This window comes from Aquarana catesbeiana, linkage group LG11 (assembly GCF_042186555.1).
Source record: "Aquarana catesbeiana isolate 2022-GZ linkage group LG11, ASM4218655v1, whole genome shotgun sequence".
NCBI classification, from domain to species: domain Eukaryota; kingdom Metazoa; phylum Chordata; class Amphibia; order Anura; family Ranidae; genus Aquarana; species Aquarana catesbeiana.
The window spans coordinates 252025672-252052943 of record NC_133334.1 but is presented as its reverse complement, the minus strand read 5'-3'; the positions used below and the strand labels follow the sequence as shown (position 1 = coordinate 252052943).

General features: G+C 44.5%; 2 protein-coding genes across 2 annotated transcripts in view; both read left to right on the top strand.

Moving 5' to 3' along the window:
- The first annotated feature begins 982 nt into the window (after positions 1 to 982).
- On the top strand, positions 983 to 10844 carry E2F4 (E2F transcription factor 4). The gene is made up of 10 exons (XM_073605584.1): positions 983 to 1178; positions 5836 to 5945; positions 6639 to 6802; positions 7457 to 7498; positions 7885 to 7946; positions 8032 to 8269; positions 8739 to 8909; positions 9150 to 9197; positions 10378 to 10422; positions 10508 to 10844. The coding sequence occupies exons 1-10, from the start codon at positions 1056 to 1058 to the stop codon at positions 10618 to 10620; spliced, it is 1116 nt and encodes a 371-aa protein (XP_073461685.1). The 5' UTR covers positions 983 to 1055; the 3' UTR covers positions 10621 to 10844.
- A 9282-nt stretch (positions 10845 to 20126) lies between these two features.
- The window catches only part of ELMO3 (engulfment and cell motility 3), a 49618-nt gene continuing 42472 nt past the window's right edge, over positions 20127 to 27272 (top strand). Inside the window, exons 1-6 of the mRNA XM_073605581.1 lie at positions 20127 to 20262; positions 22836 to 22928; positions 23039 to 23079; positions 23894 to 23966; positions 24209 to 24259; positions 24660 to 24829. Of these exons, the coding sequence (XP_073461682.1) occupies positions 22851 to 22928; positions 23039 to 23079; positions 23894 to 23966; positions 24209 to 24259; positions 24660 to 24829 (413 nt within the window). The 5' untranslated portion in view covers positions 20127 to 20262; positions 22836 to 22850. The remainder of the gene's footprint in view (positions 20263 to 22835; positions 22929 to 23038; positions 23080 to 23893; positions 23967 to 24208; positions 24260 to 24659; positions 24830 to 27272) is intronic.

Genomic DNA, 27272 nt, shown 5'->3' with positions numbered 1-27272 from the left:
TTCTGTCTGCAGAAAATCTGATTGTGTATATGAGGCTTAACTCCCCTGTCAGAACGGGGATCTGTCTGTTTACATTGACAGATCCACATTCCGGCTCTCGTTCCCGCGATCGCGGGTGGCCACCAGTCACGCGCATCGGGTCCCCCGCCGTACAGTGGGCGCGTGCCTGCTACGGCTCTTAATAAAGGACCCGACGTACACCTACGGTGATTTGCGGGAACGTGCCGACCTGCCGCCGTATAACGACAGCAAGTGGTTAAATCCCCTTTCTGATGCTCGGTTTGAAATTCAACAAGTCATCTTCACCACGTCTAGATGCCCAAATGCATTGAGTTGCTGCCATGTGATTGGTTGATTAGCAATTTGTGTTACCAAGCAATTGAACAGGTGTACCTAATAATAATATTAAATCTCAGGTGAGTGTATATTCTATTAGCACCAGAACGCGATCACACGGACTGTACATAGAACGCAGAGTTCAGGCCACGATCACAGGGGATGTAGGAATACATGGAGCGTGGTGTGTTCAGATCACACAGTGGCCGATCATTTCATAATCGATTTGTTGTTTCGGCCCTAGTTGATTTACTAAAGTTGAACAGTGCAAAATCTGGTGCAGTTCTGTATAGAAACCAATCAGCTTCCAGGTTTTATTGTCAAAGTTTAATTGAACAACCTGAAGTTAGAAGCTGATTGGCTGCCATGCACATATGCACCAGATTGTGCACAGTTTTAGTAAATCAACCCCATTGGGCGCAGAGAATGTGTCCCAATAGACAGAGATAGGGCCTCCTGTACACCCCATACACAGGATCCTCTGAGTACACAGAACACATCCATTGGTCGCTTGTATACCCAGCGTGAGCTGCCCCTTCGTCTTCCCTCACTCCTAGCTATTTATAGACGGTCCCGCGGACTCCCGCGAGGTGACATTTACAGACGGTCCCTCATTCCCCCCCCCTTCGCGCGCTGGGCTCCGCCCTCTCCCGGCATGCTCTGGGTTGGCCGTTGGAGCAGCTGACCGGAGGCCCCGCCCCCCGCCTCGCGGTGCTGTCATGGCGGATCCCGCGCAGTGTCCGGTCACGCCGAGCCGCCATGAGAAGAGTCTGGGGCTCCTCACCAGCAAGTTCGTGTCCCTGCTACAGGAAGCCGAGGACGGTGTGCTGGACCTCAAGGCGGTAATACCGGAGAGAGCCGTGTGTGCTCCGCTACGGTCTATGTGTGCGGCACAGGACCGTATATATCCGTATAGAGGGTTATCGGTGTGAGCGGTATTCCTACCCATCATAACTGTCCGTCCTCCATATTCCCTCCACCGAGTCCGAACTACCCGCTGTCAGCGCACACCGCTACCGTATATACCTGTGTACAGGGGCACTGCCGTATATATCAGTGTAGAGAACTGCTCTATAGTCCTGACACTACCGTATATACCGCTGTAGAGGACCCTTGCCTTATATATCCTTGTATGTGAGCATCACCGTGTATACCGAAACCGACTGTATATACCCGTGTGCTACCATATATAGGGGTGTAAAATGTGTGTATGTGTGTGTGTGTGTATATATATATTGTGTTCGCTGCCATATATACCTGTGTATGTGAGCGCTCCATGTATCGGGGGAATACGGTATATACCCTGACCGTGTATGTGGACACCACCATATTCACCTGTGTAAATCACCATTACCATATATACTTCACCCACCCATATATAACTGTATGTGAGCATTACCTTGTATACCTGACACTATTGTATGTGAAAAATACTGTATATCCCTGACACTGAGGACTCAACCGTATATACCCATCATCTGAGACTGAGGACACTACCGTGTATACCTGACACTAGGGACACTACCGTATGTCACCTGACACTGAGGACTCTACCTTGTATACCCGTCACCTGACACTGAGGACTCTACCGTTTATACCCGTCACTGAGGACACTACCATTTATACCCGTCACCTGACACTAGGGACTCTACGGTATATTAGAGCTGCATAATTAATCGTTAAAAAAATCGTGATCTCGATTCACCCCCCCTGATGATCTCTCCTGCAGATTTTGCTGATTCTTTCATATAAACAAGTGGAGAGAATTCTCACTCAGCTGTCAAAAAGCATCTGGGCAGTCTGCCAAGTCTTTAACATGAAACATTGTAACTAATCTTCCTTCTTAGATCCAAGGGATAGAACTTCTGTGTAAATAATCAGGGCATAATCTGCCAGGTTTTCAACAACCTGTAAATGCAGGAAGTTTAACCACTTAAAGTCTAAATCTTTTTCTGACACTTCTTTCTTAAGTTAAAATCAATAATTTTTGCTATAAAATTACTTAGAACCCCCAAACATTATATATATTTTAGCAGCGACCCTAGGGAATAAAATGGCAATTGCTGCAATATTTTGTGTCATACTGTATTTGCCCAGCGGTCTTTCAATCGCAATTTTTTGGAAAAAAAAATACACTTCAATGAATAAAAAAAAAAAAAAAGAAACAGTAAAGTTAGCCCAATTTTTGTTTTGTTTTAATGTGAAAGATGATGTTACGCCGCGAGAATCGTGAGAGAATTGTGTTTCTCATTTTAGCCAGAATCGTGCAGATCTACCGTATATACACCCGTCGCCTGACACTGAGGACACTACCATGTATACCCGTCGCCTGACACTGAGGACACTACCGTGTATACCCTTCACCAAGGACACTACCGTATGCCACCTGACACTGAGGACTCTACCATGTATACCCGACACTGAGGACACTACCGTATGTCACCTGAGACTGAGGCGTCTACCGTGTATACTCGTTACCTGAGACTGAGGACACTACCATGTATACCCGTCACCAGGGACACTACCGTATGTCACCTGACACTGAGGACTCTACCGTGTATACCCGTCACCTGACACTGAGGACACTACCTTGTATACTTGACACTGAGGACACTACTGTATGTACCCGTCACCTGACATTGAGGACTCTACTGTGTATACCTGACACTGGGGACACTACCGTATGTCACCTGAGACTGAGGCGTCTACCGTGTATACTCGTCACCTGAGACTGAGGCATCTACCAAATATACTCGTCACCTGACACTGACGACACTACCGTGTATACCTGACACTAGGGACGCTACCGTATGTCACCTGACACTGAGGACTCTACCATGTATACCCGTCACCCGACACTGAGGACTCTACCGTACATACCCGACACTGAGGACTCTACCGTATATACCCGGCACTGAGGACTCTACCGTATATACCCGGCACTGAGGACTCTACCGTATATACCTGACACTGAGGACTCTACCGTATATACCCGACACTGAGGACTCTACCGTATATACCCGACACTGAGGACACTACCATGTATACCCGACACTGAGGACACTACCGTGTATACCCGTCACCCGACACTGAGGACTCTACCGTACATACCCGACACTGAGGACTCTACAGTATATACCCGACACTGAGGACACTACGGTGTATACCCGTCACATGACACTGAGGGCTCTACCGTATATACCCGACACTGGGGACACTACAGCATATACCCGTCACCTGACACTGAGGACACTACCGTGTCTACCTGACACTAAGGACACTACCGTATGTCACCTGACACTGAGGACTCTACCGTGTATACCCATCACCTGACACTGAGGACTCTACCATACATACCCGTCACCTGACACTGAGGACACTACTGTGTCTACCTGACACTAGGGACATTACTGTATGTCACCTGACACTGAGGACTCTACCCTATATACCCGTCACCTGACACTGAGGACTCTACCGTATGTCACCTGACACTGGGGACTCTGCCGTATATACCCGTCGCCTGACACTGAGGACTCTGCCGTATATACCCGTCACCTGACACTGAGGACTCTGCCGTATATACCCATCACCTGACACTGAGGACTCTGCCGTATATACCCGTCACCTGACACTGAGGACTCTGCCGTATATACCCGTCACCTGACACTGAGGACTCTGCCGTATATACCCGTCACCTGACACTGAGGACTCTGCCGTATATACCCGTCACCTGACACTGAGGACTCTGCCGTATATACCCGTCACCTGACACTGAGGACTCTGCCGTATATACCCGTCACCTGACACTGAGGACTCTGCCGTATATACCCGTCACCTGACACTGAGGACTCTGCCGTATATACCCGTCACCTGACACTGAGGACTCTGCCGTATATACCCGTCACCTGACACTGAGGACTCTGCCGTATATACCCGTCACCTGACACTGAGGACACTGCCGTATATACCCGTCACCTGACACTGAGGACACTACCGTTTATACCCGTCACCTGACACTGAGGACTGTACCGTACATACCCGACACTGAGGACTCTACTGTTTATACCCATCACCCGACACTGAGGACTGTACCGCGTATACCCGTCACCCGACACTGAGGACTCTATCGCGTATACCTGACGCTGAGGACACTAATGCGTATACCCGTCACCTGACACGGAGGACTCTACCGTGTATACCCGTCACCTGACACGGAGGACTCTACTGTGTATACCCGTCACCTGACACGGAGGACTCTACTGTGTATACCCGTCACCTGACACGGAGGACTCTACTGTGTATACCCGTCACCTGACACTGGGGACACTGCCGTATGTCACCTTAGGCGTCTACCGTATATACCCGTCACCTGAGACTGAGGCATCTACCGTATATACTCGTCACCTGAGATGACTACCGTATATGCTCATCACCTGAGATGTCTACCGTATATACCCGTCACCTGAGACTGAGGCATCTACCGTATATACTCGTCACCTGAGATGACTACCGTATATACCCGTCACCTGAGATGACTACCGTATATACCCGTCACCTGAGATGACTACCGTATATACCCATCACCTGAGATGTCTACCGTATATACCCGTCACCTGACACTGAAGCGTCTACCGTACATACCCGTCACCTGACACTGAGGACACTACTGTACATACCCGTCACCTGACACTGAGGCGTCTACCGTATATACCCGTCACCTGACACTGAGGCGTCTACCGTATATACCCGTTACCTGAGACTGAGGCGTCTACCGTACATACCTGTCACTTGACACTGAGGACACTACTGTACATACCCGTTGAACGTCCCACACCGCTTAAGTGCTTCCGTCATATACCACTTACTCCAATCACAGTGTGGAGCAGTTCTTGCTGGAAATGTGGCATCTAGGCTCTTAACGTGGACACTGGGCTTAGAGTCCCAGCGTCTGTGTGTCTTGGGGAGACATGGACTTGAATCCAAAGTAACAAGACCACTCCGCGGATTCCCCTGGTATATATTTCCCGAAGAGTAGTAATACCAGGGCCCATAGTGTGTAAGAGATTTGCTCCCAGTCCTATCCAAAAGCCCCTGTCCATGCTAGGTCTGTCACACCTGTCACCTGACACTGAGGACCCTACTGTATATACCCATCACCATACATTGAGGTCCCTACCGTATATACAACCATCACTTAACACTGAGGTCCCTACCGTACACACCTGACACTAAGGACCCTACCGTATATACCGTCACCTGACACTGAGGACCCTACTGTACATACCTGACACTGAGGACACTACTGTATAAACCAGTCACTTGACACTGAGGGCGCTACTGCACGTGGACGATGGTCTTCTGACTCTTCCTCTGTCTATGATGTTCACATTCCAGCTCAACGGAGATGTGTGTCATGCTGGTATATTTTCGGTTGTTTTAGCTGTCTTTGTCTTGTGTGGTAATAGGATTTGGTTGTCATTGTTATGTTTTGTCTTGCAGGCTGCAGACACTCTCGCTGTCAGACAGAAACGTCGAATTTACGACATCACCAATGTGCTAGAAGGCATCGGGCTGATAGAGAAGAAATCAAAGAACAGTATTCAGTGGAAGTAGGAATCATGCACAGAGCAGGCCTCATGTCTGTAGTTGTCTGTGAATAGATGAGTCTGATTGGTGGGGCTCATACAGGGACTGGGTGGCGGCACTTGTATAATGCACTGTCCTTCCTATCTGTAGGATCCGTCCTGTGAGTGGACTGTCCTTCCTGCCTGTAGGGTCAGACCTAGGGATGAACTGCCCTTCCTGCCTGTAGGGTCAGTCCCGGGCATGAGCTGCCTGTAGGGTCAGTCCCGGGCATGAGCTGCCTGTAGGGTCAGTCCCGGGGATGAACTGCCCTTCCTCTCTGTGGGGTCAATCCGGAGATTCCGATCTGTATGTCTAGAAGTGTGTGTGTTTGTGTGTTTATGATATTATTGGAGAAGTAGTGGGTATTATTGTGAACAGTCCACCCCACAGGGAGGGCAGTTTGGAGACTGGGGAATTGTCATTTGGTGTGTGAAAAGCCTCCAGGCAGGGCATTATACACATTCCCACAGTCGAAGAGCAGTGCAGCTATACGGTTGGTTGGTGCTGACATTTGCTTTTATATTTTTGGGCAGTTGTGGACCAAAAATACTTCATGTACTTTTTGGTTCTTAGATCGGTCAGCTGGATCCTGCATTCTGATCCTCCCAGTCCAGCTAGAACTCTGTATGTATGCATACATTGGACTGTGGAGAGTAATCTGTTCTACTTTTCTGCAGGGGAGTTGGACCTGGGTGTAACACACGGGAGATTGCCGACAAACTCATTGACCTTAAGGCTGAACTAGCCGATCTGGAGCAACGAGAGCAGGAACTCAACCAGCAACGTGTTTGGGTGCAACAAAGCATTAAGAATGTGACAGATGACGTGCAGAACACAGGATATCCTTTACCCAAATGATCTACCTCCTTCCTCCCAAACATATCTACCCCTCCTCTTCCACACTGGTCTACCCCTCAGCCACCATATACAGTACATTACCTTATCCCCCAACCCTCCCCTGTATGGGGCTACTCTGGTCTTCTGCACTGTTTACACATAAGACATTGCTGCATGTCAGTCTGTGCTTGGGCTATCTACTCATTGAACCCTCATAAATGGCTATCTATGGGAGTGGAGAAGTTACTTGGGATGGAAGGAATGTTCTTCCTTAGAAGAAAGAAATGGCTGCACATCCAGAACTTTCCGATTGACTTTTATTTTGTTTCACAAAGATAAAACTAAAGACACCAAACTGTGGTCACATAGATGGGTTTCACACATACATCTTGTGCTTAATCATGGCAATGATTAAGCACAAGATGTATGTGTGAAACGTGTTTACGTGACCACAGTTTGGTGTCTTTAGTTTTATCTTTGTGAAACAAAATAAAAGGCAATCAGAAGTTCTGGATGTGCAGCCACTTCTTCTTTCCAAGTTTCCCATGGAGGCGGGCCGGGGCTAGCACTCTGCAAGATACTCCAATCAGCCTTATCTTTATACACCTGGAGCAGTGGTTCTTTTTTCTTGTATGTTCTTCCTTAACTGGGTTCACATTAGCATACCTGACGCACGAAGATATCTGTCGCTGTTTTCCAGGTTAGTCTTGTTACTGATGGTGTGAGCTGGGAAGGGATTTCACAAGGCCTGGTCACCCTTCAGTGTATAGAGCTAATTTCATTAACTGATTATATGATTCTTATACTGGGTCATCCTTATGCTGGACTCAGTGGTGCTGTTGCCCATGTCTCCATAATGCTAGATTCTGTGGTGGTGTTTCCACCTATTTCCCATGTCCCTGTAATGCTAGACTCAATGGTGGTGTTCCCATAATTGCTAGACTCTGTGGTGTTGTTCCCACCTATTGCCCATGTCCCTGTAATGCTAGACTCAGCGGTGTTCCCACTTACTGCTCATCTTAATTATAACAGTACGTGGGTTATCTTTTAGTTGTGGAGTCTATAGTGATTGTTGTGGTTTTACAGGTAATACATTGCTTGCCGTTAGAGCTCCGTCGGGCACATGTTTGGAGGTTCCGGTGCCAGAGGTAAGTGTCCCTTATTCTGATTTGCAGCTTCTGCATGTCTGACTACCATATATTTTAATTCTGTCACCTCCTGCTCTACCTTCAGGCAATCAACGGGCAGAAGAAGTTTCAGATTCACCTGAAGAGTTCCACGGGGCCCATAGAGGTTCTTTTGGTTAATAAAGACACTTCAAACTCTCCTCCAGTTGTTGTGCCTGTCCCACCTCCAGAAGATCTCGTCCAATCAAATCCTGCAATCACAAACAACCCCCATCAAGCTGCACTCACCCATGAAACAGAACCTAAGCCCCACCCACCGGCTACGCCTCAGAGCACTGTTTCTGGTGAGTTAGTATAATGTAAGAGCTTTGCTTTATCCCCAGGGAGTATGGATAGTATGAGATCTACTGTATAATCCCAAGGAGTATGAATAGTGTGATATCTACGCTTTACCTGCAGAGAGTATGAATAGTGCGACATCTTCTCTATACCCCCGGGGAGCATAAACCCTATGATGGCTTCTCTGTATCCACCATGGAATATAAATACTATGATAGCTGCTCTCCACCCCCAGGGAGTATGAATAGTGTGGATATTGTGTTGGCTCCTCTCTAGTTTTCCCTTCGTGATTGTGAAGATAGTAATGACTATTGCCTACTTCTACCTATGCGAGTATGAGTACCCAAATGTCTACTTTCTACTTACCTGAGCAGTATGTCATGTGATGACTACTGCCACCCCGAGGCATACGGGTGCTATGATGCAAGAGTGATTTCATTAGACTTTTGCTGATTAATTGTATTTGTTGTTCAGAAACACAGGAATACCCTCCATCCAGCCAAGTAGCAGAAGATTCTGGATCCACCCTTCTACCCAGTGTAGATACCAGCTGCCCCCTCCAGTCTTCAGCCTCATTAGACAGCAGTGTTGATTTGCCAAATCCATCTACCTCATTCCAGCCAATCAAGTCTGACCCATCAGATGGTGAGTTTTGTTATCACCAAATTGTTCTTGGTTATAGGGGGAAGATCAACGATTTGTATTTTAGAACACCTCAATGAAAATCTTTAATGGATTCTTAAGAGGTGTAGTTCATTAGATCCTAAGTGTCCAGCCCTACTATCCTATATAATTTGTGATGGTGGATTACAGAAGTATGTGATTTCTGTGTATACAGACAGGTGTATTACAAAGAGTTTTTTTTTTTCTTTCTTTTTGTTGTAGTATTGGAGTTACCCACCGATCTCTCTGAATTATTCGACCCAACAAAAGGTAAATGGTGCTGCTTTTATTCTTCAGTCATTTCAGAGGTTTCAAGGGACTTCCTTGCAATCTGTCCACCCAGTGTGAAGGTCTGAGTCTCTAAGGCTCCATTCACACTTGTGTGACTTGTCATGCAACTTTGGACATTAAAGTTGCATGACAAGTCGTTCCCCAATGATAACCATTCATATATGCGTCACTTTAAGTTGCAGCAACTTCAAAGTAGTTCATGCACTACTTTTGTCCGACTTTCATGCAACTTGAGGGCCACCGACTTCAATGTTAATCCCTCAGAAGTTGCATGAAAGTCGTACCTGAATGTTATACAATGCAACTTGTGTGCAACAGTTGTCCATTATCACTGGTCAAAGCCAAAGTTGTATCAAAGTTGCACTCCAAAGTCAGCACAACTTTGGAGTCCTACAAGTGTGTATAGAGTCTAACTGGAGTGGAGGGGCCAAGTATCTATATGGGGTGAAGAGCTGAGAAAGTGATTGCTTCCAGTAATGGTTCTTTCTTCCAGTGTAATAATGAATATGTAATGTCTGACACCTTGGGAAGGGAAAAGCAGTGCATGTGCTGTCTCTTGTGTGTTCTCCAGGTCACAGGATGTGCTGCTGCTGCAGTGGAGTACCTTCTTCTCCATTTTTTTTTTCCCAATTGATTATTCTGTCAAAGCTCCACCCCTTTCTGTATCACAATGGCAGAACACAAATGTGGGATCCCAGTCCCCTCCTCCCTTTTTGTCTGCTCTTTTCACCAAATTCTCGGCATCTCCATGGTAACATGCAAAAAAAAAGAAGGAATGCATTGGATTCCAATAGAGAGAGAGCTTAGCCTGGACCAGTTTATAGTGATGATGTATGAGCTGTCTCAGGCTGACTGATCTTGTGGGGGAATGTGCAGTTGTCAGGCATGGATTCTGCTGGTCGATGGCTGTTTTTTTCACCTGAGATAACCTAGGTGTATAAAGATGCATGCCTAGCCCATGCTATGCTTCTTGTGTATGCCACACTCACCTCCTGCTTGTATCACCCCTGTTTTTTTTGTTAATCATTTGTGGTAATCTTAAAGTTTGTTGTTAACTACTTTCATTGTTTGCAGCGTCTCCACACTAAACTGAAAGGTCTACTTGAATGGTGTTTTAAAGGCCATGTACACATTAATGTGTGTTATTTTTTTGTCCCAGAATGCACAGCTTCTGACCTGCTGGAAGAGCTGATGTCATCTGAAGGTGAGTGTCTGAGCTGTACTGTGATTGCCTGGCTGTCCTATGTTTTACTGGTGGTCTTCTTACCCTCCTGGTCCTTCCTCTCCAGTGTTCGCTCCTCTGCTCAGACTCTCCCCACCCCCTGGAGACCACGACTATGTCTACAACTTGGATGAAAGTGAAGGAGTCTGCGACTTATTTGACGTTCCCATCCATCTTTGACGTCTGAACTTGGCTTTGTGCCATATTGTTAATAGAGACACTATTTGGTTCCATAATGAAGAGTTGTCTATTTTTGGATTTGATAGTTATTTGTGCAATGCAGAATGGTGTAGAGACTTTGCATTACGGCGATCCCGGATGACACAGCTCCATGTTGCCATATGTGCCAGGAGAATGGCCATTCTTGCAGGAATATGTGGATATAAAGATATTTTTCTACCAAACTGTCCTTTCTGTGCTTCATGTTCTATTATTTTTTAAGTTTTTTTTTTTTTGTTTTTTACAAAATAAATCCATTTTGGCCAGTAGCACTTTATGGACATAAAAGCTGTTCTGATTCTTGCTGTGTCATGATCTACTTACCTGACATAAGAACTGTCTATTACTCACTACCTATCAGCTGGTTTGCAGACATACACTCATTCACACTCTCTCTCTCCCCATTATGCGCTACAGTATTTCATTCTGAATCCATCTTTGCTGATAATTTTCTCATAGTCCTCCAAAGTCCCACAAATACCTGTTGATCCTGCCAGTGAAGTTCACTGGAGGGGACGTGGCTATCCGCATTTACAATCCTGTAGCTTGTCAATCATCACCTGGCCACTGTTAGTCCTGCCCAGTACTCTGTTGCTGAAACCCCCCCCAATAGTCTCACTAAAGGTACTCAGTATACAACATAAGGTGGTGCCATCACTGGGTGCTCAGTACTAGGCATAAGCGCCTGTGCACTCTGCAGAGGCTGCCTCTAGGGGGCGCCCAGTACTAAGCACGAGGGCCTGTGCATTTGGCAGGAATGGCCATCAGGGAGAGCTCAGTACTAGAAATAAAGGTCTGTGCACTTTCCAGGTGTTGACATTGGGGGGTGCTCAGTACTATGCGTAGGGCCTAAGATATGGCCCTCACCAAACAGGCTATTGTGCCAAACCTGTAGATAAATAAGGTTTTGCTTTGCTAGTTGAAAGAGTGGGTTTGATAATAAAGTTAGCAATGCCTCCACCCAGGACAGGGCCTCTGTGAGGGGATGCCCTACCTGGAAAATTAATCAATAATCAAAGCAGTTGGGAGCAGAGGAACTACTGCAATCCGCATAAAAAAAAAAAAAATACCACATATATATATATATATATAGATACACATCAGTATAACAAGAATACAAGCTTTATATAAGAAGAGATAAAAAATAGTACATGCATCCAATGTACAGACAGGTATTATCAGCAAAGGGCCCAACAAGAGTCCTGGTAGAATTGTGCACATATACCCGGGTATATAACATTATTGATAAAGATACCTCCAGTTGAATGTTGCAGGGGCTCCTGAGGATGATCCTGATGTGGTGACCTTTTGTGTCAGAGACCTGAAGACAAGATCTGCAATGATGGATAGATCCTCCCAACTGTTTTCCAACCAGCCTGGAACGCAGCTTCTCACCAGCAGAAACCGATGTGTGGCACTGGAGTTAGCCTCTACTCTGCCTCTTAGTCCCTAGTAGTGTCTAATCTGTCATGCAACCAGACCTCTAACTACCAGAAGTGGCAATCTGGTGCCTAACCTGGCTCTAGCCTATGCTAGTTATTGAGCCCTGACCTAAAACTAGCTATAGAATGAATCCCAGGCCAGAATGGACACGGTTAACTAAAATAACAGGAGTTACGCATAAATACATATATATATTTAGTAGACCCGAGGTTTCTCCTATGCCTTCAAAAGTATCTGATCAAACCGAGATTAGTTTGATCAGATTACAAACCGAAACTGGAAGTGACAAAATCCTTGTCGCTTCCAGTTTTGTAGACCATAAAGATGATCGGGGAACAGAAGCTCCTCCTTTATCTCTGTGGTGTGCTGCCCTGACTGCCAGTTTAAGTCCCAGGCTCTCTGGTGGAATGGGAGAGCCCAGAAAGGTGGCGGAAATGGATCACTTTTACATTATAAGAGCATTGCCAGCTATAAAAAATAAAAGATACCATATTGCTCCGTGGACCTCTACGGGGGTCAGGGTACTGGAGATCGGGGGTGGGGTGGGGGTGCATCTGTGAGTGCACCGTTTTTTCATTTTTTTTATGCGGATGATGTGTTACTTTTTCTTCAGTATCCAGGCCCATCCTTACGAGCGTTTTTTAACATATTGACAACATTTGCAAGGTTTTCCGGTCTCAAAGTCAACTGGACTAAGTCGATGGGGCTCAGGCATTTGCAGACCCTAGCATCCCGATTGTCTGGGTATCCAAATTTAAATATCTGGATGTTCAGATATCACCTAGAATAGGGGATTATATGACCCTTAATCTATTACCCCTAATTCCAATGGTTAAACGTAGATTGGAGGCCTGGAAAAACCTACCTCTGTTATTGATTGGAAGGGTAAACCTTCTCAAACTGAAAATATTACCGGTACTTTTATATTTTCTGCGTAATTCTCCGGTCTGGGTTCCACGGACTTACTTCAAACGTATTGAAAGTCTTTTTAGAGTGTTTTTATTGCCTGAGTCACATCCTAGGATCCGTATCCGCACCTTGCAAGAACCCACGGGACAGGGGGTTTGGGGCTGCCGGACCTTTATAAATATTTCTTAACAGGACAAATGGTGTTTGCCAAGCGCTGCCCACAGTTTTGGAAGTGGCGATACTTGGATCGTATGAGAGTCTGGCTAACCTAATCCATAGAGGTCCAAAGGTACAGTCTTTTTTAACAAGATCTATGACAGTAACAATTAGGGCATGGAAAAGGTGCAAGAACTTATGACTCCCGGGATAAAATCTGTTTCTCCGTCAACTCCATTGTGGTTTAATCCAAAACTACAGCATTTTAATGAAATCCCTGTTCCGATCATTTGGCTGGCCAGGAGTCGGAATCAAGAGGTTGCAGGATGTGGTAGAAGGGTGGAGGCTGAGTACATTTGATCAACTCAAGGCTGGCTTTTATTTTCCAAACTGGTACTTATTTAGGTATCTGCAACTGAGGCATGCCTTTATTGCCCCGTACACACGGTCGGACATTGATCGGACACTCCGACAACAAAATCCATGGATTTTTTCCGACGGATGTTGGCTCAAACTTGTTTTGCATACACACGGTTGCACAAAGTTGTCGGAAAATCCGATCGTTCTGAACGCGGTGAAGTAAAACACGTACGTCGGGACTATAAACGGGGCGGTAGCCAATAGCTTTCATCTCTTAATTTATTCTGAGCATACGTGGCACTTTGTGCGTCGGATTTATGTACACACGATCGGAATTTCCGACAACGGATTTTGTTGTCGGAAAATTTTATAGCGAGCTCTCAAACTTTGTGTGTCGGAAATTCCGATGGAAAATGTGTGATGGAGCCCACACACGGTCGGAATTTCCGACAACAAGGTCCTATCACACATTTTCCGTCGGAAAATCTGACCGTGTGTACAGGGCATAAGTCTCAGTTTGGCTCTGATGCCCTGGAGCTTCAGTCACCTGCATTGAAATTGCTTCCGCATGATGATTCCCTGGTTAAGCTTATGTCAAAAATGTATAAAGAATTGTTCACTGTACGACCGAAGGCTCTAGCCAAGTGTAGAGAGGTTTGGATGCAACACGTCCCAAATTTTCAGGGAGAAGACGATATATGGGAGGTCCCGTTTAGGGCCCTGGTATCGGTTAAAGATCGTCTCCTACAGTTCAAAATAGTTCACAGAATTTATTATACCCCAGCGCGGTTGGCCTCGATATATAGCTCCACTTCAATGGAATGTTGGATATATACAGCCTCACCGGCGGATTTTGATCACATTTGTTGGCACTGTACGGCAATAAAACATCTTTGGTTGGAGGTCATACGTACGCTGCAGGAACTCTTGTTGGCGCCGGTCCCCTTGACCATCCCGGTATGTCTTTTGGGATTGGTGGAGGAATTGGTACCAAGGAGGGCACAAAAGATGTTTTTAGCACATTATTCTATGTACAGAAAGCAATTGTTTTATATTGGAAAAAACCTGAGGCACCGTCGCTTGCGTTTTGGAAGGGTATGGTTAACAATCATTACCTTTCTACAAGGCAACTTATGCAACTCAACTCAGGGTTGTCTACGCAAATTTGATATGGTTTGGCAGGGGTGGCTGGCTGATTAATCTACTGTCACCTGAAGTATTATCTGGCATCTGAGGAGGATGGGAATTAAGGAAGTTATTGTTTAGCAATTACACCTGATAAATAATGTAGGTGTTCAGTTGAGGTTTGCTTTCATTGAAATGTTGGCAGTAGGTGGGAATGTCTTTATCCTAGTGTTTAGGAAAGGGCGTGTTGCACAAGGGGGTGGGGAGGGATGATAGTCAGTTGTTTTTTGTATAGTTAGTTGGTCCTTGTGACCTTAAAGGGGTTGTAAACCTTCGCCGTTTTTCAGCTTAATGCATTCTATGCATTAAGGTGAAAAACATTTTTCAATGCAGCAGCTGAGCCCCCTTATACTTACCTGAGCCCCGAAATTTGCACGACAGGAACGAGCACACCAGCTCCGGCCGGTGTCTCGTGTCCTGATTGGATAAATTGATAGCAGTGCAGCCATTGGCTCCCGCTGCTGTCAATCAAATCCAGTGACCCAGGGGCGGGGCCCAGTTTTACATTCAGCGGCTATGGGCGCCGAATGCTGGACTCGGGAGTACGCCCGCAAGGTAACCCCCTCGGGGAAGTGCTTCCCCTAAGGGGTTATCTGATGTGGGGAGGAGCCGCAAAAGCCACCGTGGGACCACAGAAGAGCAGATTCAGGGGCCACTCTGTGCAAAACACGGTGGAGATAAGTATGATATGTTTGTTATTTTAAATAAAGAAAATACGAGCCCTTACAATCACTTTAAGCCTGGGTATGTCCAATAGGCTGCTTGTGTTGTAATTCTTTTCATATAATTACAAAAAACAGAATTTTCCAAAAAAAAAAATAGATACCAGGGTCATGACTCCAGTTGCAGCCATGACTCTGGCAGAACCACTGAAACCCGAGGAAGTATGGGTACGTCCATCTGGGGAAAGTGGTTAAACATAGGAGCACTTGTCTATTAACTGCTTGCTGACTGTATACGATAGCAAGGTGGCTCTCCTGCGCTGGATTGCGTACCTACTACGTGATCCAGCAGTTCTGGGTTTGGGGTGTGTGTGCGCCGCCAGCAGCCCGCTAATCACAGCAAGAGTCGGTTGGCGGGAACGGCAGACTCGATGTCTGCTGGCGCCCACCAATGCCTCAGTACACTGATAGAATGTAAACAAGGCAGATCGCTGTTCTGTCACTACACAAGACATGGATCCTGTGTCTCTGCTAAGCAGTGGAACAGATCCATGCCTTTTCCTAGTACAAACATCTCCCCCACAGTAGTAAAGCACATGTCAGGTACACATTTAACCCTTTGATCGCCCCTGATGTTAACCCTTGCCAGTGTCAGTACAGTGACAGTACATGATTTTAGCACTGATCACAGTATTGCTGTTACTGGTCCCCAAAATGTGTCAAAGTGACATCCAAATTAAACATTTTTTTCTGACCCTCTCAAGATAAAGATTATAAATCGATTACAAAGACGGGTTCCCTCCTAAAGGAATCAAGAAGTGATTGGTTGTCATTCTTGGTGTTGAAGGTGCAGCACCAAGTGAGGCACTGATGCAGAACAAGCATGCAGCCAGTAAAGTGTCTGGACATGTGATATGCACACACATATTTAGTAAAGCCAGGATTAGGACGTTCTGGAAATCTACATTTATATATCGGCAATCAGATGGAACGATGGGATTGGTTCTCTACTTTGTGTCGCATAGATCCAATGAACTGCTACACAGGAAGAAGATCCATCCCTCTGTCCATGCTGTCCCAGTTTTTCCAGTGCCATTCCACCAACACCAAGTTTACATGTATCTTTTATAGTATCTGCCAGAGTTCTGCTTTAAAGTTGAAGGTTAATATGAAGTTTTGGTGTTTGAGGTGACCCCAGAATTTGGAATTGGTACATGTTTCCCAGTGTGTAGAATTCCTCCAATAGATCTGTCATGGAGATGGAAGTCGGTTTGTGGTCCCCGAATTCCTCTCTGGAGACAAATGGCTGAAATTAGATAGAACATTGGAACACACGGCCATTGTTATAGTCATATGGAGACAGCGAAGGCTAGCGACCTTCCCTACTGGTTACAGAGCTGGGCTCCGTCCAATGTATGCTGCCCCCTACAGGTGTCAGTTAGCAGTACAGAACATACAGTCAAGTGACCTTGCCCTTGGCCTAGTACAAAGCAGTCATAGTCAGTGCTGGATTTCTTCCGTTTTATGCTGCCCCTACGCATGTCAGCAGTACAAACCATACAGTCAGGTGACCTCATCCCAGTACAAGGCAGTCATGAAGAAGACCAAACGAAATGGAAGCACACTGGAATCCTAAATATCCTAAATTGCTTGATGAATACTTTATTGTCAAAGCCAGACAAGTGACTGTCATTTGTCTGGCTTTGACAATAAAGTATTTATCAAGCAATTTAAGATTCCAGTGTGCTTCCATTTCGTTTGGACTTCTATTTGCTGTGGACGGTGGTGAGCCGAGGTGTGTACCTGGTACCTGTTTTCACCCGTGGATAGCCTGGAGCGGTGTGTTCTCTCTCTGTGTGACAAGGCAGTCATGGCCAGTGCCGAATTCCTTCCTTTTTATGCTGCCCTCTACAGGTATCAGTTAGTACAGAACATACAGTCAGGTAACCTTATTCCAGTATAAGGCATTCATGGCAATATACTGCCTTGAAAAAGTATTCATACCCCTTGAAATTTTCCACATTTTGTCATGTTACAACAAACAAAAATGTATTTTATTGGGATTTATGTGATAGACCAACACAAAGTGGCACATAATTGTAAAGTGGAAGGAAAATGATAAATGGTTTTCAAATTTTTTTACAAATACATTTGTGAAAAGTGTGGTGTACATTTGTATGGCGCCCCCCTGAGTCAATACTTTGAAGAACCCCCTTTCTCTGCAGTGATAACTGCAAGTCTTTTTGGGGATGTCTCTACCAGCTTTGCACACCTATAGAGTGAAATTTTTGCCCATTCTTCTTTGCAAAATAGCTCAAGCTCTGTCAGATTGGATGGAGAGCGTCTGTGAACAGCAATTTTCAAGTCTTGCCACAGATTCTCAATTAGATTTAGGTCTGGACTTTGACTGGGCCAGACCCCATACACACTATTAGATTTTCTGCAGATTTTTGTCTTCAGATTTACCAAAACCATATAATATGAGGTCAAACCTTAAGCCTGGGTTCACACATGTGCAGTGCGAATTGAAGCTCAGGTTTCACTATGAAGATAAAAATCTCCTGTTCAAAGGCTTATCTGCGTTCCGGATCAGTGGGGAGGGGGGGGGGGGGAGGTGTAGTGAGGAGAAGGAGAAAATCCATGTTCAGACGCAATGCATCTGCGAAGCAGATGCGTTCCCATAGAAGATAAGGGGCTCGTAATTTGCACCGCAATGCCCAGAAAACGCACACGTTTTTTGTACAATGCGCAGTGCGAATGCAACGCACATATGTGAACCAGATGCATTCATATGAATGTATTTTAAAATGTCCTGCGAATTAGATGCGGTGTAAGCCGCATCTAATTCGCATAGGTGTTAAAGGGGGCTCAGAGTTTCAATTGGTATGCAATCAGGCAGGCCCTTGCACTACATGGTTTTCGTAAATCTGAAGACAAAAATCTGCAAAAAATCTAATAGTGTGTATGGGGTCTTATGCTGGCCGTACACTATACGAAAAATCGGCCAAACCCATTTTCGAAAAACGAACATTCGGCCATGAGAGCAAACAATAGTGCCATCATGTAATGACCGATAAATCGTTCAGTGGACATAAATGAATCCATTTTTTGTTCGTTTTTTTACATATACCTAGTACAAACAGTTCGGACGGGAAACACATTAACCTTTCAATTTATCGTTCGTTTGGCAGAAAATGTCCAAACTTGTCCTTCGTTTCTTCGGCTCAAAAACATCCCAACGATTATAGATTATGTGCCTATTAACTCCTCCAGAGTTACCATGGGCCTCTTTGCTGCTTCTCTGATTAATGCTCTACTTCCCCGTCCTGACAGTTTAGGTGAACGGCCATGTCTTGGTAGGTTTGCAGTTGTACCATACTCTTTCTGTTTTCAAATGATGGGTTGAACAGTGCTCCGTGAGATGTTCAAAGCTTGGGATATTTTTTTTAACCTAACCCTGCTTTAAACTTATCCACAACTTTATCCCAGACCTGTCTGGTGTGTTCCTTGGCCTTCATGATGCTGCTTGTTCACTAAGGTTCTCTTACAAACCGCTGAAGGCTTCACAGAACAGCTGTATTTATACTGAGATTAAATTACACACAGGTGGACTCTATTTACTAATTAAGTTCTTCTGAAGGCAATTGGTACCACTAGATTTTAGTTAGGGGGGCTGAATACCAATGGACACCACACTTTTCAGATATTTATTTGTAAAAAATTTAGAAACATTTATAATTTTCCTTCCACTTCACAATTATGTGCCACTTTGTGTTGGTCTATCACATAAAATCCCAATAAAATACATTTACGTTTCTGGTTGTATCATGACAAAATTTGAAAAATTTTAAGGGGCATGAATAGCATGGAGTCTTTCAGCCATGGCCCGTGTTCTATTCCTTCCGTTGTATGTTGCCTCCACAGGTGTCAGTTAACAGTACAGAACATATAGTCAGGTGACTTCACCCCAGTACAAGGCAGTCATGGCCAATGCAGGAGTCCTTCCATTGTATTTTGCCCCCTACAGGTGTCAGTTAGTACAGAAGATAGGTGACCTTATCCTTGTACAAGGCGGTCATGGTCAGTGCTGGGTTCCTTCCATTGTATTTTGCCCCCTACAGGTGTCAGTTAGTACAGAAGATAGGTGACCTTATCCTTGTACAAGGCGGTCATGGTCAGTGCTGGATTCCTTCTATTGTATTTTGCCCCCTACAGGTGTCAGTTAGTACAGAAGATAGGTGACCTTATCCTTGTACAAGGCGGTCATGGTCAGTGCTGGGTTCCTTCCATTGTATGCTGCTCCCTACAGGTGTCAGTTAGTACAGAAGATAGTCAGTTGACCTCATCCTAGTACAAGACAGTCATGGCCAGTGCTGGATTTCTTTCATTGTATGCTGCCCCTACATGTATCACTTAGGACAGAACATACAGTCATGTAACCTGGCCCCAGTACAAGGCAGTCATTGCCTGGGGAACACACTGACCCCTAGTCTACGCTGTAGCTGCAGATGCAAATTCAGTGAAAGAAGAAGCCGCCGGGCTCATTCATGTCATCAGAACTTATAATTTGTGAATACCTCTAATGCTTCTATTGGACATTAATTACATTTTTATTTCAGGTTTGGGTGGGTTAAGAGAACATAGACCATGTGAGAGGGATCTGTAGTTTGCAAGCTCTGTTGGTTCAGGAAGAAGTATGCTGTCTACAGGACTCCTACTGGAAAGGCGTGACTCTTCTCTAGAGCAATGGAATGCAGACTTGTCCCAACCCGTCTGTGAGCCTCCTCCTCCTCCTCCTCCACCTTCCCTGCCAGGTAATCTTGATCCTTCTTCATGATTCCTCCAAGACGCTGGGAGTGACTACGCTGTGTGTTTCCTGATCAGAGAGGTTTGTGGGGTCACCTGGAGGGAGGTCAGCAATGTAATCCTGTGTAGTTGTGTTCTATAGGTGTGGAAAATGTTGCCTGCTCACTTTACAACTGTTTTTACAGCAACCAGAATATTTTCCTCTGTCAGCTCCTCTGTCTCTTGGAAGTGATCTCATCTTCTTAAAAACGGGCCTCTTGTGTCCCCAGACATGGGCCCCCACAGGAGAATCCTATCATATTAATGCGGGATTGCTTCTTTTCCACAGATACATTAGAAGAGATACAAAAGAAATGCTGCACTTCTTTAATAAACAATATCTCATCATAGAAATTATGTGTCCCTGAACTTCAGTATCAGCCTGTAATTCCCTGCATGGCAGGGGCAGCAAAAGGAGGCAATCCTGCCCAGCCTCAGTGTACATTTGCTGACAGGAGTAAAGAGCAGAGTGATGACATTGTTGGTGGGCTGCAGTATCAGGCTGGGGATGTATTCTTAACCAGGTTATGCAGATGCTATATTGGAGATCAAGGACCTGGCTATATTGTGCGGCAGGCATTCCTGGCTCATGAGACCAAACATAATTAGAAATCCTTTGGTAGGTGAAACAGTTTTCATAATTTCAGCTGCAAAGAATAGGAACACACAGTGCACAACAGGAGTTACCAAGAGCTGCGACAATGTAGAGTAAACCCAGAGAGGAACGAGTCCAGCAACTAACATCTTATTCACCAAAGATAATATTATATGTTTATACCAGTCCTGCATCCTGTATGACGTAGCAGGCAGTTTAGTACATAATATGTGACATTATTATTATTATACGCGATTTATATAGCGCCAACAGTTTACGCAGCTCTTTACAATGCTTAGGGGGGACAACCCAATTACAGTACAGTTCAATACAAAAGGTACAGGAGGGCCCTGCTCGTAGAGCTTATATTATATGACATTATTTGTGTATATTATGTGACATTATATGTGTATACCCCTCCCATGTCCTGTATGATATAGAGGTCAGTATAGTATACAATATTTGACATTACAGGTGTATACCCTTCCCAGGTCTTGTATGACATAGTGGTCAGTATAGTATATATGTGTATACCCCTCCCATATCATGTATGACATAGCGATCAGGGTCAGTATAGTATATGATATGTGACATTATACATGTATATCTGTCCCCATGTCCCGTATGACATAGCAGTCAGTATAGGATACAATGTGTGACATTATATGTGTATACCCCACCCATCCTGTGTCCTGTATGACATAGCAGTCAGTATAGGATACAATGTGTGACATTATATGTGTATACCCCACCCATCCTGTGTCCTGTATGACATAGCGGTCAGTATAGCGTATGATATGTGACATTATATGTGTGTATATCTGTCCCATGTCCTGTTTGATATAGTAGCAGTCAGTATAGTATATGATATGTAGCATTATACATGTACAGGTGTATGTGACGAGCCTGAATGGTACCTGACCAGGAGTGCCAGCCCCGGCCTGCCTCCTAGGAAATGCTTGAAAAAAAGAAGAAAGGTTGCACATCCAGAGGTTCCAGTTGCCTTTATTGAATCACCGTAATGACACCAGGGACACCAGCAAACAGTCACGTAGACGCGTTTCACACATACATCATGTGCTTAAGCATTACAAATGCGTGAAACGCGTCTACGTGACTGTTTGCTGGTGTACCTGGTGTCATTTCAGTGCTTAATAAAGGCAATTGGAACCTCTGGATGTGCAGCCTTTCTTCTTATTTTCAAACTTGTCCCGTGTCCTGTTGGGTACGCAGTATCTGATACACACAGAGATGTCACTAATTCACAGTTTTTCTAGGGAACAAAAATCTGACCTCGATCCTGTCACATAACATTAGATCTCTTCTTTTACAGTGTTGAGATTTGAATCTTTTTTTGGTATTGACGGGTCCTCTTTTGGGTGTTGGGATTGCTTTTCTTTGGGAATTCCTGCTGTTTCTTCATTAATTGGTTTGGAGTCTTTGAGCTTGTATTGTGATTGACGCACTATGGGAATCTTCCATGATCTGTCTAGTTGGGTTGTAGACTGATCTTGTCTTTGCTCCCTAACGTTAACCCTGGATTGAGTTTTTGGAAAGATTGGAGATCTGCTATGAGACCACTAAAGATAGAGGAAGGAACCCTCTACGCATGGATAATACAAAGTTCATAATGGATAAGCTTGGCTTGAGTTTCTCCTGAACATGTAAAGGAACCTACCACCTGCATGTTTAGGTGCACCATGGGATCAATCTCAGTCACACTTTACATGAAGCTGTCTGCTAACTATAAAAATATTTCAGAAAGCCATGCTTGTAAATCATGGTCATCATTGAATGCAGTTTTTCTTAAAACCAGTTCTGCTCGGCATGTGTTGTTGGGGCTGCTGCTGTGATGGGCTCATAATGTGACAAAGCTGCAGCCAGGTAGGTGGCATTGCAGGGCAGCCTATCTGCTGAACACAGCAAAATAATGCTTTCCTCTCTGTCAGTCGGGAGTTTCAGATAAATGATATAGCAATATACAGTCGTTGAAAATGAACTTTGTGATGTCTTCCCTGTAGACATACCTGGGTGACATGGAGCCCCCCAAAAATATTGTGAAGATTGCTGTTCAGATGATGGGAGCGTACCCCCAGCTGATTGAGCTGAATCAGGTATAAGCTGGGTAAAGGACAGTATTGGGGGAGATCTTCATCCCCTGGCTTCAACACAAGTGGTTTGTGACAAACAGGGGGCACTCTAACACATCGCTTTTCTATTTCAGAGCAAACCTCTGTCTGCAGTCCTGAAGGATGTGTGCGACGCGTAAGTGTCACAATGGTGCTATGAGCCGTATTTAGGACCTTGTAGATGATGAGATATGATGATGATGATTATTATTATATGGGATTTATAGAGCAAATCTCTTATAACAAGTATCATACAGATTGGAGGATCTGCAGACAAACCAGTGTAATAAGGCAATCCTCAAAACATATACTAATAATTCACTACCATGCTCATCGTTATACAGCTGACTTTTTTACGCTGATACCTGACAGGCGGCCCAATGGCAACTGGCATGCGGCAGGCTGACAACTCTGAGACTAATTGAACAGCTGTGGTTTAGTGTTGTCAGCCTCCAACAGAAAAAAATCACAAGTGTATACGGTTAGACATGACGGCAAATATACTGAAATATTAATTGTCAAAGTCAGAATATGGTATGTAAACCCTTTGTTACCATTCGATTACTATATTGGACTGATCCTTAGACAGAAATAAACTGGAGTCCTATACGTGGAAGCTGAAATGGCACATTTTCTGCTACAATGAGAAAGGGTTAAACCTTTGTCGGGATTGTATTGCAGCCTGTGTACCCATAAGTGATATTTCCCATCACTTCCTGTCCAGGTGAAACTTCAGAACAGGAAGAGATGAGAAGTCTCCTCTATACTATTAGACACACAGAAAGCATCTCTATGGAAAATCTCTTCCAATGAGATTGAGAACATTTCCATTCAGATCGAAAAAAAAAAGTTCTGTTTGAAGCAGGAAATAAAGAGGGATCTCCTTTTGCTAGAGTGGAGTGTTATTATGGGATGTAGGAAGTCTTATTGACTCTCTGTATGGTCTTCAGGTGGAATATCAATAATTCTGAGCAATATGCCCTGCAGTATGTGGATGGACATCAGGCATATATCACCGAGCTGGTGAGTACTTCTGATTGGGGGTGATCCTTGATTTAGGAATGGTTTTGTAAATCTTACCTCAGCTTTTCCTAGTCACATAGGAAAATGTGGTACATGAAGAGTCTTATGTCCTTTATACTGAGCATTGACTGTCCATCTTTAGAAATCACACAATGACACATAACGAAGCTGATCAGATAGACACACTGCAGTGTTCTAGAATTATCCAATTTTCTTTTTTTTTCTTTTTTTTTCTTTTCTAGAACAGAATGGAAATAAAGAATGGCAGCATCCTGAAACTGACCACATCCCCGGTGAGTTCCTCAGTTGCCTCATGGGGTTAGGGTTAAGCCAACCTTGACCCTCAACCCAAAGTCATAATTGTCCAACTGGTTACAACAAGCAGGTTAATAGAAAGCCAATGCATTTCAGCGGCCACAAAACCCCCTTCATAAACTAACCCTAGCCCTGATGAAGAGGGATTGTGTGGCCCTGAAACGTGTTTGATGCCTTTTCGCCTGCTTGTTATAACAATTTGGACAATAAAGACTTTGGACTCCCAATGATTTTTCATTTGGCACTCTCTTTGACCTATTACACTAAAATAAAATAGATGTCCTTCCTGTGACAGAAATGTTTGATGGTTCCTGTGAAATGGCCTGCTGTAGTCCAGAAGTCTTTTCATTCTACATTTTTTCCCCTTTGGATATAAAGGACAAGGAGGCCAGCAGCCTGTGTAATGGTGTTCAGAGTCAGAATCAAGACGTGAGATCAGAGTCTTTGAAGAAATTGGCTGCTTTTTCCGCTGATGTCACATTTGCCCAGGAATTCATCAGCCGTGATGGACTCCGTATTCTGGCCACGACGGTGGAAGAGCAAAAAGAGTAAGGGTCAATAAATAAACACTCCATTGCCATCATACCTTATCAGTGCATTTTTCATAGTTGCTGTCCTTGGTGCCTTCACTCCTTCTTTGGGCCTGTGGTGGAAAGTAGAAGATGAAAATATTATTGAGAGGATATTACTACGCTAGAGAATACTCCTTATGGAAAAGGGTAGTATTGGTTGTAGGTTATTAAAATGTTCATAATTGTTGACTAATATAGGAAATGGATGTCATGAGGGAAATGTTGGTTTTCTCAGAACTCTGTGTACTAACTCTCTTGCACTACACTTCCTAGTATGTGATCAGTTGCATTGTTGCCTTTCTGAGCCAACAGGCAGTTGACCTAGATAGATAGTGAGACAGTGAACCCAATTTTTTTGAATATCTTTCTCCATATCTCTAACCAGTTAAAATGTTATAGAGATGGTGGCTACCTATCAAAGCAGTTAGGTCCCTTTGATGTTGAACCAGGGCACTTGGTTAAGGTGGACATTCAGGTTATTCAATGGAGGCAGTTCAATATTGTCTATAATGGATGCTTAACATCTTTCCCTCCAGCTGTTGCGGAACTACATTATTCATTATTCCAATGGCTTCTTACTGGGCCAGCCTATTGTCAATCTTCTGACATTTTGCACTCCTCTCACGGGGTCCTGTTCTCACATTTATCAGTATAGGTGATATAGCTCATTTACTGAAGGAAAAGGGCTATTCTTGAATAGTCATCAAATTACAGGCCAAAAACCCTCCACCTGCAATGCATATCTTCATATGTGGTTGATGCAATTCAAGTGGAATGAGGATGAGTTCCCTTAAAAGAGTTGCATCTTTTAACGACCAATGGATTGAAAGTTTAGTGTGCATGTTATTACAAGTAATTGTCCACGTAGCTTCCCATTACAGAACTCACGTCCTTTGGGAATCAGAATGTTGTCCTGTTGGTGCTGTAAGGAAAAAATGGTATGTCCTTTAGGAGGGTCTCTGCTTGTGCTCTTCTCCTGTTGAATCAATTTCTAGAATTTTTTAAGGCTGGGTTCACACTATTGCGAATTGGATGCGGGTTTCTGTGCGTCTTCTGAAATCAGACCAGAAACAGTGAACAGGGATGCACCGGACCCCTGCTGTGTGCCGCTCCGTGCTGCAGTGTGAACACAGCCTAAAGGTCATTTTCCAGTTCAGTCATATTCCATGTTGCCAGATGTTATCTGAAAACATATGGGGGTTATTTACTAAATGCAAATCCACTTTGCACTACAAGTGCAAAGTGCACTTGAAATTGCACTGAAAGTGCACTTGGAAGTGCAGTCGCTATAGATCGAAGGAGGACATGCAAGGAAAATGACAAAAAAGCATTTTAGCTTGCACATGATTGGATAATAAAATCATCAGAACTTCCCCTCATTTCAGATCTACCCCTCAGATTTACAGTGACTACACTTCCAAGTGCACTTTCAGTGCAATTTCAAGTGCACTTTGCACTTGTAGTTTGCACTTGTAGTGCAAAGTGGATTTGCCTTTCGTAAATAACCCCCATAGTTTTGTAGAAATGGATTTCGGCCATTTATATTGGTTCCCGTTCCATTGAGTTTTTCTTTTCATTGAGTCTTTTTTGTTGACTTGAGAACCTAAGAACAAAGACTATGCCCTGGGAACATTGATTCCTCTTATTCCGCAGGATCCCTATGCACTCAGTTTTGTGGTAAAATTTACCAGAAACCACACTAGTTTTCTTTCTGGGAACATAGCTCTCCACCCTGGTTGTTAAATTTTGCCAGTAATAATGGCAGTCTTGTCTTTTCAGCTTTCTCTCCTATTTGTGCTCCTTCATACCACTCTCCTTTATACAAATGACATTCGGATAGAAGAAAAGGGAAGAGCCCTCAAAGGAGTGTCTGCTTTCGATGGTCACCCAATAAAATCTTCAGGAATTTGATATCAGGGTGGATACAAAGGACTCCTTTTTGGTGTTTGCTATGGAGATCTTCAGACCTAATGATACAAATGTTCTACATGCAGGCTCCCTGAGCACCCAGTTTTATGGTTTGCAGGAAAATAGAAATGATATTTTAAAAGCAGCATAAATGGCTATATGTGTTTTGAAAATACTGAAAGCTGGTTAAAGAACTGCAATGTATAAATATAAGGCCCCTTTCACACGTGCGGACCGTATGTCTGTATTTCATCCATCCGTTGTCGGATGAAATACGGGCATACATGCATCCCTATGGGATAGCGGGTGTCAGCGAATAAACATCCTCTGACACCCGATATCATCCGTCCCCGCTATTGCCCGATTCTGCAGACGGAGGAAAATCCTATTTTTCTATCCGTCTGCAGAGCGGATCGGATGAACATGGACAGATGGTCCGTGTTCATCCGACCCCCATAGGGGAGAGCGGAGATCTGACAGGGCGGTCCCTGCACAGTGTGCAGGGACCGCC

Bases quoted from the DNA above. Each gene is read 5' to 3' on its own strand.
- E2F4 (XM_073605584.1), top strand. From the start codon at position 1,056: ATGGCGGATCCCGCGCAGTGTCCGGTCACGCCGAGCCGCCATGAGAAG. The intron at 1,179-5,835 runs GTAATACCGGAG...TTTGTCTTGCAG, and splicing joins GTGTGCTGGACCTCAAGGCG to GCTGCAGACACTCTCGCTGT. The intron at 8,910-9,149 runs GTGAGTTTTGTT...TTTTTGTTGTAG, and splicing joins CAAGTCTGACCCATCAGATG to TATTGGAGTTACCCACCGAT.